This window comes from Lepus europaeus, chromosome 10 (assembly GCF_033115175.1).
Source record: "Lepus europaeus isolate LE1 chromosome 10, mLepTim1.pri, whole genome shotgun sequence".
NCBI classification, from domain to species: Eukaryota; Metazoa; Chordata; class Mammalia; order Lagomorpha; family Leporidae; genus Lepus; species Lepus europaeus.
The window spans coordinates 76038843-76051191 of record NC_084836.1 but is presented as its reverse complement, the minus strand read 5'-3'; the positions used below and the strand labels follow the sequence as shown (position 1 = coordinate 76051191).

Genomic DNA, 12349 nt, shown 5'->3' with positions numbered 1-12349 from the left:
CAGAATGTGGCCACACAGAGCAGGGGAAAGGAGTTGCAGGCAGAGGAAGCGTCTGGGGAGAGGGTGTCAGAAGTGCCCACAGAGCAGCAAGAATTCAGGGAGGCCGGGCTGGCTGGCAGAGATGCTCTCCTAAAGGAGTCGGGGTTTAGCCTTTGGCATAAGCCCTGGGAGCCCTCACACGGGTTTGGACTGCAGAGCAGCAGTACAAGACTGAGTCGAAGTCTGAAGGGCAAAGGAATTTTCCAGACCCAACACTGAGCAAGAGGACAAGTGGCTGGGCCGGCCCACCTGGGTCCCTTACCTCCTTGTCCAGCGCTTGGAGCCCGATGCTCTGGCAGACCACAGCCAGCTCCTGCTTGCTCAGATGGCCACTGCTGCCCACACCCAGTGCGTCCCAGATGCCCCGCACCTGGCTTCCAGGGGTGTCGAAGGAGGGGCTGCAGGATTTCTGGGGGCTTCCAAAAGCCTCGGAATCCCAGGTTTCCAGCTGGCCTGGACCAAGGGGAATTCTCATGGTTAAACTCTGATACATACACAGTGCAGTGTTCAGCCTTCACATGAAGGAGTCCTGCTGTCTGCGACAACCAGACGAATGCAGAGAACATTATGCTAAGTGAAATAACCCAGACACAGAAAGACAAATACTGCGTGACCTCACTTAGATGTGGACTAGAAAAAACAATGGACCTCACAGTAACAAAGAGGAGAATGGAGGGGAGCAGAGGCTGGGCGTGCGGAGAGAAGGAGGTCACATGCACAAGTCCTGGAGACCTGACGTGCAGCTGTGACTACAGATGCACAGGTGACCCTGGTTAAACCAATCTCAGGTAGAAAATTTTTTTTAAAGATTTTATTTATTTATTTGGGAAGTAGAATCACAGATAGTGAGAGGGAAACAGAGAAAGGTCCCCCGTCCACTAGTCCACTCCCCAGTGGCCGCAATGGTTGGAGCTACGCCGATCCGAAGCCAGGAGCCAGGTGCCTCCTCCTGGCCTCCCGTGTGGGTGCAGGGGCCCAAGGACCTGGGCCATCCTCCACTGCACTCCTGGGCCACAGCAGAGAGCTGGACTGGAAGAGGAGCAACCAGGACTAGAATCGGTACCCACATGGGATGCTGGCGCCACAGGCAGAAGATTAACCTACTGCGCTGTTTCATCAAAGCGACCTGAGCCGCCACGGATTTTGGTACCCAAGGATGGGGGTGGGGGTATCCTAAAACCAATCCTTTGTGATACTAAGGACTGCTGCACTGCATTGCACACTTGTAGTCTGCTCAAGTTATCATACACTACATGAGATGACATATGTGTTCTTTGGCTGCATCGTGACGATCATTTCACAGTGTATACAAACCATCACACTGCACACCGTAAATACATGAAGTTTTTAATTTGTCGATCATACCTCAACAAACCTGGCAGAAAACTCAACTGTTAAACCCTGTGTTCCAGGTTGAAGCATTCTGGGGAAGCACATCAGTGCTGGCAATGTGCTTGGTGATCAGATGGACTGACAGATGGTCAGAGATGCACAGATGGACACATGGGAGTTTGTACAGTATCCACGACTCTACCTGTGTGGTAGGTACACAGGTATTCACGGTGCAATTCTTTCCACTTCAATTTGTTTGCAAATTTTTTCTTTTCTTAATTTTTATTTATTTGAGAGGGACAGAGAGAGAGGGAAAGAGAGAGGAGGGAGGGTGGGAGGGAAGGAGAGGGAGAGAGAGAGAGGGAGAGGGAGAGGGAGAGGGGAAAAGAGAGAGTGGGCACTTCCATCCACCAGTTTATTCCCCAAATGCCTGCAACTGCCGGGACTGGACCAGGCCAAAGCTGGGAGCCAGGAACACAATCCAGGTCTCCCACATAGGTGGCAGGGCCCTAACTACATCAGTCATCACCTGCACATTAAAAAGAAGATGGAGTCTGCAGCAGAGCCAGGCCTCACACCCAAGCACTCCAATGTGGGCTGCCAAAGCCCCGCCCCTGCAAATCCACCTCCACTCCATGTGGGAAAGAACCTACAAAGCCAGACCACTGAGGCACACAGGAGAGGCTCTATTATTTGTATTTACAATAAAAGTTCCAGGTTTGTAAAAACTTGATTTTTGGAAACTTTTCTAGCTCACTCAAAGTAAAGAATAGAGTAGAGCCCATGCACTGTCCCCTAGGCTCAGCGATGCCTCTCACACAGGCCTCACTTCATCCCTGTTCCTTACTGTTCAATCCCAGATCTCATGTCATCCCACCCTCACACTGTACAGATGTCCAGAAAGTATGAACACTTGCTTGCATCTCTATGACGCCACTTCCATACCTACAAAGCCAACAGAAATGTCCCATCTATCTCAAAAATGTCTTCCTGCAGTGATCTCTTTGAATCACTTTCCAAACAATGTCCCTGGTACCCGTGGCTGTTTCTCCTCTCAAGTCCTTTTGGGTCACAAGGCCCCTCCAACCTCCCCATATCTCTTGTTTGTCCAAGAAACCAGATCAGCTGCTTTGTAGAATATCCCACCTCCAGGAATTAGCTGTGTGTGTCCTCGAGTGTTACTTAAGTTGCTCCCTGCATCCCTGAAGTGAGCATTGAGGGCTGGTTTGGATTCAGGCTTAACTTTGTAAGCTTCTGGTTTGCAAACAACCCTCTGCAGGTGGCGCTGTGTGCTCCACCTACCCCACTCAGGACGAGAGACCACCAGTCTTCTGGTGTGGCTGCAGCTTAGCTACAGGAAACCCACTTGTAAGTGAGGACAGACTGGGATATCCATGAGCAAGTAGGTATGGTGAGTGTGTCAAACCAGGTGCACTTCTATGCTTTGCCCAGGCTGCCCAGCCCACAGAGGAAGAAGGCACTTGTACCTGTTTCTGAGGTCTGGGCCTTTCAGACAGATGAGCCCTGTGGGCATTCACTACTTTGATTTTCTCTGGTGATAGGAAAGCTGCTGTTCCCTAAGGAGAGCCAGACTGTGTGCCATGAACGACACTGTGGACAGGGCCAAGGACAGGCAGGGCCAAGGCCACCTCTGAGATCTCGTCCAGCCTAAGGTGTCTGAAATCTCTTAAGCAGAAAATCTGAAGGCAATGCTGACACTGGGATTTACTTCTCAGGGCTGCTAGGAGATGCCAACAAAGTGCCTCGAGGTTTGACAATGGTGCTTGGGCGGAACATTTCTGTCTAAGCTGGGCAAGACCCAAACTTGTTCTGCAGGCAGAGAGCCACCAAACCGCTCCATGAAATACTTGCTAGACTTTTCTGTTACCCCGATTGAGACCTCGAGTCCAAGGACACCTTCCCAACGCTCCAGTCAGCTCCCTGATGTTCACCGAGGCACATGTGAAACAGAAATGGCCCTGGTACCAAAGGACCACACTCCCAGGGCAACAATGGTCTCCTCTCCCAAGCCAGGTTTCTGTACCCTCTGCCCAGTCTATGCAGGAGGCCTCTTTAGGGCACTGACTGACTCACATGGAAAAGCCCAGAAAGGCAGGACAGCACGGCTTCCTGCCCTGAATGGTCAGCTGCCCACCTGGCCTGCAGCCCAGTCAGATCCAGGATACTGGGAATCCACAAGATACTGAACCTGGGTTGGCAGGACCCTGGGTACAGTGCAGTGCCTTAAGAGTCTCAGTCACCAGTGTCCCAATACCTTCTTGGAGTGGCCCCCTGCACCTGCTCTGACGAGACATGCCAGCTCCATACACATGCATGCCCCTGCTCTTACCCAGCTAGGGTAGGGAAGGGGTTTGGTGTTGGGAGGAGGGTGGAGGCCACGGGCAGCCTGAAGAGGACTCTGTCTCCCTTGTCACTGTGACTGCTGCACCCCGAAGCACCAGTTCCTCCCATCATCACCTTCCTCAAAGGCCATGACAGCATCCTGCCACCTCCCAGCCTCGTGCTTCCCGGTCTTGCTTTCTGGAACTCACAGCTTGCTCCCGACACAACCATCACTCCCTCAGCTTTTCTGGTTACTGAAGCACACAACCCCTCTGTTCTTCCAAAACACCTGCCCTCTTCCCTCTGATGTGTGCCCAGGGGGCAGCTTAAAACAGAGCTGCAACCATCTGGGACCCTCCTGTCTGCATCAGGCCCATGTCCTCCCTCTCTGGATCTGGGCAGTCTTGTGACAGCACTGACAAACAACGAGGTGGAAGGGACGCTGTGCAATTCTGAGGCAGGCCCCTGGAGGTGGTGCCATGACCTTCACACATGTGGCAGCACCAAGGCAACCCTCATGTGTGAGTGTCCCCTGATAGGATATTCAGACCTAGCCCTTGAGGGTCACAGCAGAGGTCCCAGGGGCCATGGAGCCCACTCCCCAGAGCTGTCTGTCACCTTCTGCAGATCTCCCCTGAGCACTCGAGCCTGCTTTGCAGCTGCACTGGGAAAAGCCTGGCCTGAAGCTCGCTCCTATCCCCACCTGAGCAAGACCCTCACCTCCGAGCCTTGGGGAGAAGCCCACAGACTCTGTCAAGCCTGTTTCTAGGGTTACACAAGCCGGGCAAGGTGCCTGGCGCAGCTTCTCGTGCCTGGTATCCACCGCTGTGCTTTCCTCCCCTACTGACCTCATCAGAGAGCCTTTCTCACTTCTGCCAGAAGCGGTCACTTCTATGCCTCTGCTACTTTCTGCCATTCTTTGCCACAAGTATCTCTTTAGCCAAACTCCAGGATTCTTAAACAATATTTGCTTATTTTATTTTCTATTAAGGAAGCACTATAGGTAAACACAAGAAAATGAAAATGAAGAAAGTATCCCACCCCCGCAGAGACAATTACTATAGGGAGTTTTTGCCTGGTTTCTAAAATGTTTCGGGGAGTGGGTGTTTGGCTTGGTGGTGGTCGCTGCTGGACCACCTGGTTCGAATCCCAGCTACACCACTTCTGATTCAGCTTCCTGCTGATGCACACTCTGGGAGGCAGCAGATGATAGTTCAATACTTCAGTCCCTGTCACCCATGTGGGAAACTTGGATTAGGTTCTGGGCTCTTGGCTTTGACCTGGCCCAGCCCTGGCAGTGGTGGGTATTTGGGGAGTGAATCAGCAGATAGAAGATCTCTGTCTCTCTTGCCTTTCAAAAAAATGAAACAAATACATAAAAAAAGTCTCTGGGCCTGGCACTGTGGCGCAGCAGGTAAAGCTGCTGCCTGCAGCACCGGCATCCCTTATGGGTGCCAGTTCGAGTCCCAGCTGCTCCATTTCTGATCCAGCTCTCTGCTATGGCCTGGGAAAGCAGTGGAAGATGGCCCAAGTCCTTGGGCCCCTGCACCTGCGTTGGGGGAACAAGAAGAAACCAATCCTGGTTTCGGATTGGCACAGCTCCAGCTGTTGAAGCCATCTAGGGAGTGAACCGGTGGATGGAAAACCTCTCTCTCTCTGCCTCTCTGTAATAACTCTGCCTTTCAAATAAAGAAATACCCATGAGATGCAAGTCATACATGTGCTTCCCTAGACAGATCCCAAATCCCGCTGACTCCTATGTACCTGCTTCTGTCCCTGAAGCCTTGGGTTGTGTAGATGGCACCACAGACAGCTGAGCTCACTTTCTCACAGGGATCTGATGCTGTGTGATCTGTCCATGTGCACCAGCTGCTGGCCTTTAGTTGCTACATAAGGCTCGAGGAACAGAACCACCTCTTACCCGCTGTTTGAAGCACAGACAGGGACTCTGGTGGTTAAGGCTGTTACATCACATAAGGAACAGACTGTGCCCAGGCCTGGCCCTCTAGGAAGAATGTCCAGGGCCAGCCCTGGAAGTGCTGAGGCTGGTAGGGACCTCTGGCCTGAGACCCCAGGGCCACACCTACCAGCTGGGGTCCAGAGGTACTCACAGACCATAGAATGTGGTAGAACCATATGCTCCCAAGGCAAGCAGCCCCTGCCCTAGGATCTGACCCCAGGGGAGGTGAGGACAGTGTGACCACCTCGCAGGTGTGATGGCCATATCTGCCCACCCCTGGAGAAGGGGCCCCCCAGGGAAACCAGCCACAGTGCACATTTCCCAAGAGTTACAGCTGTGGCTGTGCACTGCCTGACAACCCAGCTCCCCCAGCTCTGGCCAAAGGCAGAAAGCACCCAAGATAGGCACAGCATTACCTTGTGCTTCAAGTAACTCATTCTGAGGTTCCTTAGCACTCTTGGCTTCTTCATCAGACTTGAGACTCTGTGGGAAAATGTAAAGAGAAGGATGTGAAGCCCTGGAAGATGACGTGGTGGATGGAGCACCAGGGACAGATGGAACATCCTCAACTCACACGCACGGACACAAAGGGCTCAGACAGAGACGGGGACAGACTTGCTTTGCTCCATGCTCGGGGCTCAACATAACCCAAGGTCATCAGAGATGAGAAACCAGCTCCCCACAGTAGTGCCGTGGCTCAGGTGCCAGCCCCGGAGCCGGTCAGCACTCCTAGCACCACCAGCACTCTCTGCACCTGTCCTTGTCACCCATTTCAGCTCAGTAATCAGGCAGAAGGCAAGAGCGGCCTCTCTGTTTCTCTGAGGCCCCCTGGGACAGCTCGATAAGTGGTAGGCACCTGACCCCTCAGTGGTCTCTGCGCGCTTGCACCCAAGATCGCAGGCTGGGCCGCTGAGAAACATGTCGGACAAAACCCTCATGTTTCAGTGTCTGAGGCAGCCAACCAGGGCCGGTGTTGGCTGTTGGCCAAGTGCTGATTCTGGAACAAACACCTGGGTGACCGAGACTCCTCACTCTCCAATGCTGGCACTGACTCCCATGGGTCAGAGACTGCAAGTCAAGTGATAATAAACACTCAGCCTCCCCCTTCTAACACATTCAACCCAACTGACAGTGCTAAAGGGAGCCTTGCCTGGGTTCACAACCAAGATGAAGGGCCACGAGACAAGGGGTAGACTCACCAAGCCTTTCGACTTGAGGCCCACATTTGAAAAGAGAATAAAGAGGGGACATCCTAAGTTTAGTGGGGTTGCCCAGGTGCATTGGGCCCTGACAGAACAGACTCTAAAGCTGAAAGCCATGTTTGTTTTCCCTCAACAAATGTTCAAAGTATAAGCCAACCAAGAGGAGCCCCAGAGCTGTCTTCCATCACAGATGTTCAGATGCAGCTCCCCCTGCATGAGCTGACATTACAAGAGCAGGAACCAGGGACCTGCTGGGGTCCTTGACTAACCTGCAAGCTGTGGGCTGGCTCCAGGGATGTATTTCCTTACAGAAAGCACTGCAGGCCTCTGGCTGCCAGCCCCTGGGTGGATCTGAGGCACCTGTCGTGGATGGCTCAGGAGAGCTGGCGAGCAGGGCAACAACTCCCAAGCCAAAGGAGGTGGCTGGCTCATGTTTACCAGGTTGTAAGCATGAAGGGGGGCAGTTAGTGTATGCCAAATGCCTGAGATAGGAAGGACCATGGGCTGCTACACTTCTAACCTTCAGGTTACATCAATAAAGGCACCTTTGGGCTGGCGCTGTGGCGCAGTAGGTTAATCCTCTGCCTGTGGCGCCAGCATCCCATATGGGCGCCGGCATCCCATATGGGCGCCGGTTCTAGTCCTGGCTGTTCCATTTCCAATCCAGTTCTCTGCTATGGCCTGGGAAAGCAGTAGAAGATGGCCCAAGTGTGGGAGACCGGGAAGAAGCTCCTGGCTCCTGGCTTCGGATCGGTGCAGCTCCAGCTGTTATGGCCATTTGAGGAGTGAACCAATGGAAGGAAGACCTTTCTCTATGTCTCTCCCTCTCAATGTCTGTAACTCTAACTCTCAAATGAATAAATAAAATCTTAAAAGAAAAAGGCACCTTTCCATTTCTGTCCTGGGCATAGTAACATCTCACTCCTGCACACTGCCTCTCACAGTGACAGGTGAGGGGTGAGGGAGAGAAACAGAGCATGCAGGTGCAGATTCTTCATACTGCCTTGAGGTCTGAAGGCGCCCCATGGCCAGGATTATCCCGAGGATGATCAGACCCAACACAAGTGAAGACAAAATATCCAATGTGAACCCATGCTTCTGGAGACTTAAGATGCCTGGGAATGCTATCACCACTCCCCCGCCCCCACCACAACACACACACACACACACACACCCTTGGAGATCATGTGCCATGAACTGTAATGAAGCCCAACACTGTTCCCCCAATCCTGGGGACCTGGGGTGCGGACCCACCTCCACGCTTTCCAGAGATGCAGACCAGCAGAGCTGGCCCTTCAGGCTGGCCTTGGCCTGCTGCTCAGGTACGTATTTGGCTTCATTGGCAGAGTCCCTCAGCTCCGGCTGGCTCCGGCGGCCGTACCACTTAGAGCCACTCACGTACTTTGGCAGGACAGCTGAAAGGAAAAGAGAGGCTTGCTGGGGGAGCCCTCTGAAGAGCGCTCTGGCCTCATGCACGCTGAGTTATATACACAGAAAGGACTGGAAGAATGCAGCAAATGGGGGCGGGAGACTGAGGAAGCTGGAGCTCTCTGTTAAACTCCGGGTGCCGCCTACATTTTCACAGGCATCTTCTGTTTTTGTTTGTGTCCTGAAAGACTAATACAGAACCTAGCTTCCTATGCAAAAAAAAAAAAAAAAAAAAAAAAAAAATCAAAACGTACCCTTCTGAGAACCCAAGAGCACAGCATTCTAGAGAGCTGATGGAGGCCCCACCTCAGGGGGCTTGGGCCATACACACAGTCTGGTGGTCTCTGAAACCCACAGCTAGTCTGAAGGTCTGGGGCAGGGACAGGTATGGATTTCAGCATTGGAAGGATCTCTGTTCATTTCCTGTTGCTATCAGAGGACACCCGAGCCTGGGTATTCATAAAGGAAAGCAGCATATTTTGGTTCAGTTATGGAAGAGCAGATATCGGTGTCTGTTGGGATTCTGGCAATTCTGGTGAGGACCTTGCGCTGCTTCTGGTCAGCCACGCTCAACCCAGCCTCCTCTTCTGATGGACCCAAGGTTGGCGGCCATAGACCAGTCGTGCAGGGCACAGAGGAGAGAAATGATGTGGTTCTTGGCCTTAACAAGCATGAGGTCCAAGACACGTCTGCCATGAAGTGCTTTTCGGCTTCCTGGCTGGGCTGTGCCTCACTTGGGCCTACCCCTTTCTCTCCAGCGGACCCCACTCTGGTTGTGTCCCTGCTCTTGGACCTGCCAAACAGGGAGTGAGTGTGGCGCTGAAGGCAGCTGACAATGCTCACCCCAGTGCAGCAAAGTTTCACCAGAGGAGACAGGCAAAAGCAGGGAGAGTTTCCAGATTAGCAAAGAATAAGAGAAAGTTTATCTGTGTTCAACCAAAACAATGGCGGAAGGTGTTCACTAAAGAGCAAATGGAAGTATAAATGAACGAACAATCAATACAGGAAGCCTGCTGTTACCTACTCGAGATGCTGCCTACAGGAGCCACCTCCTCCTCCCTTTTTGCTAGAGGAGGTACCCGGACATGGTGCACAAGAGGGAAACTCTGGTCAAGTGGGAAGCAGTAGTACACCCTGGGGGCGCAGGGAGACGATATTCCCCCTGGACCATAGTCACAGAGACCCTTGGGGGCCACCTCAGCCCTATGTGGGTCAGACCTGTACAAAGGAGAGCCCAGTCACCCTGCCCCAACAAGGTCAGGCCCACCCAGGGGAGATGCTGGTGATCCTGACCCACTCAGGGCCCCACTGAGGCCATGTCATGGGCCTCATGCTGCTGTGTCATCACCGCCTTCCGTCCTCGTCGCCTGCCAGTCAGCACTTGCCGTGGAATGACGAGCCGCCAGAACTGCATATCTCTTTCACAATGTGCCCCTCAGCATTCTCCTCATGCAGTCCAGAAGCCCTCACCTCCCTCCATCGGGGAAAACACAACTTGGGGGAGAACAGCACCTATGTGGCTCATCAGGACAGAGACTGTAATGGCAGAGGAATGGGCAACGGTCAAAGAGATTGGGTCCTGCAGTTTCACAGGGTCTCTCCTCTCAGGTGGGGAGCACCCTAATTAAGTCCCCTGGACCCAGGGTCCCTGCAGTCCACTGCACAGGGCACAGGAGGTGCAGCACCTTGGGGGCAGCACACCCACAATGCAAGCCTGACACCTCCTGTGCCCTCAATGTGAATCTATTAGTGGAAAAGTGTGATCAAGCTCAGAACTCCAATGCACTTAGTTCTGTGTTCAGTACTGGTCTCGAACAAAGGGAGGAATATGACAGGGGAGCAGGGTCGCTCTTCAAACCCCAGGGCACGTGGTCTTATCACGGGTGCTCCCCTGTGCACCCAGAACACCTTCTGATCACAATGACAGATAGTGCAGAGAGAATGGGGACAAGGGATAGCATAGGCACAGTGGACAGGGAGAGGCAGGCAGGACAGTGAGACAAGAAGGACCGAGCTGGGGAGCAGGGACATGGGGAACTGAAACAAATGCAACCTCGGGGGGCCCAGGCAGGGCTCATTCTGAGCTTGGTGGATTCCCACGGCCCAGGGCCAGCCCTTCAGATAGTGGATGGGTGTCTGGAGATGCATGGGGCGAGCCCTGCCCTCTAGCAAGAGGGGGAGGTGTCTCAGGTGGGACCCGGGACCAAAGAGAGGAAAACAGAGGAAAGCTTTAAAAATTCTAATCTGAAAGAAAACAAGACAAGGTTAAAACTGGTGAGAAACAGCCTGGTTCTAATCCAGCTAAGGGTTTCGCCAGAAGAACCAATAACATGTGCCATGGATGGAGATGCTTTCAAGGTCAGAAGCATCACGCAGAGGGCAAGTGTCCCGTGCTCTCTGGCAGGAGTATGAGAGCACAGTGTGGAAGCCAGTCACCTTCCTTCTCTAAGGCATTCTGACACCCATGATCATGTTGCAAACTCCCACGAGTTCGGGAATGTGAGTGGCTGTGTGGGTCTTAAAGAGAATATGAGAGACAAAGCCACTCAGGACTCGCTCGGGGCCGACTGTGATTCCAGGTGTCCCGGAGCCTCCCAGCAGTGGGTGGGAGGGCGACCACCAGCACCCAGCAGAAGGAGTGGGGCCTGGCAATGCACACACAAGGACTTACAGTTGGCTGACCAGGACCGAAATCCCAGCCACCGCTGTGATTTGGAATGTCTGTTCTCACCTAAACTCACTCTGGGGCTGGGCTGGAAGGTGGGATCCTGGGAGGTGTTTGGCTTGGGAGTACAGAGCCATTGAGAAGGGGTTCCCGCCTCTGTCACGAGTGCTCGCGGGCTCTCCAGCACTGGCTTAGTTTCCAAGGGCGCAGTTGTCACAGAGCACTGACCCCCACCTCGTATTTGGTGTCTTCCGCACAGGCCTGCTTCCCTTCCGCTTCCCACCAACAGCTGAAGCAGCAAGAAGTGCTCATTAGATGCAGCCACCCAATCTCGCACTTGCAGCTGGCAGAACCTTGAGCCCACACAAACCTCTTCTCTTTATAAAGGAGACTCATCTCAAGTATTCTATTGTAGCAACAGACAGCAGATTAAGATACCAATCGCTTACTAACTGCTGGCTTGGGGGGTAAGTTCCTTCCCACGCCAGGTCTCAGTTTCTTCACCTGAGTAAAAGGTGCAGCCATGCCACGGAACTCCTAGGAGGGCTGACGGGGCTCTACTAAAGCAAACACAAAGCTCAGTGCTCTCCTGCCCTTTTTCCTTCTCCACCCCTGGCCACGCAACCCTTCCTGGCCAGGACCTTGCGCAGCACTGGCCAGCTGGTGGGAAAACAGGAAAGTGCCCACACATGTCACCTGGAACAGTCACAACTGACAGTGCCCTGCCACCACCCTCCACTCTCCATACAATCCATGTGCCCATGAGAGGACCTCTCTCCAGCCCTCCCACCGAGCCTGTCACTCTCCCTGCACGTGGGACCTGGACCAAGGCCGAGTGGCTGATCCCTGAGAACATCACCAGCCCCAGTCTATAACTGACTCCTGTCAGGCACAAGCTCACTGTCTGAGACAAACTACATTGCAGGGCCGGCCTGGGTCTGCCTGCCTGCCATGCTGAGAGCCCCATCTGTGCCACACTGTTAATTCTCAAATCTAGGAGCCGGCACTGTGGAGAAGTAGGCTAAGCCTCTGCCTGCAGTGCTGGCATCCCACATGGGCACCGGTTCAAGCCCCGGCTGCTCTTCTTCCTACCCAGCTCTCTGCTTATGGCCTGGAAAAGCGGTAAAAGATGGCCCAAGTCCTTGGGCCTTTGCACCTGTGTGGTAGACCTGGAAGAAGCTCCTGGCTCCTGGCTTTGGATTGGCCTAGCTCAGGCCATTGTGGCCATTTGGGGAGTGAACCGGCAGATGAGGGACCTCAGTCCTCCCTCTCTCTGTAACTCTACCACTCAAATAAATAAAGTCTTAAAAAAAATTCTCAAATCTTGCACTCACTCATATGCATTGGCTCATGACCCTGTGCTACAGGCAGAGCACCTAT

At 53.3% G+C, this 12349-nt stretch overlaps 1 protein-coding gene across 1 annotated transcript in view; it reads right to left on the bottom strand.

Annotated features, from left to right (window-relative positions):
• Positions 1–12349, bottom strand: part of NINL (ninein like) — a 155021-nt gene that overhangs the window by 60060 nt on the left and 82612 nt on the right. The window contains exons 4-6 of the mRNA XM_062203768.1: positions 8131–8291; positions 6091–6157; positions 302–492 (exon numbers count right to left, since the gene is read on the bottom strand). Of these exons, the coding sequence (XP_062059752.1) occupies positions 302–492; positions 6091–6157; positions 8131–8291 (419 nt within the window). The remainder of the gene's footprint in view (positions 1–301; positions 493–6090; positions 6158–8130; positions 8292–12349) is intronic.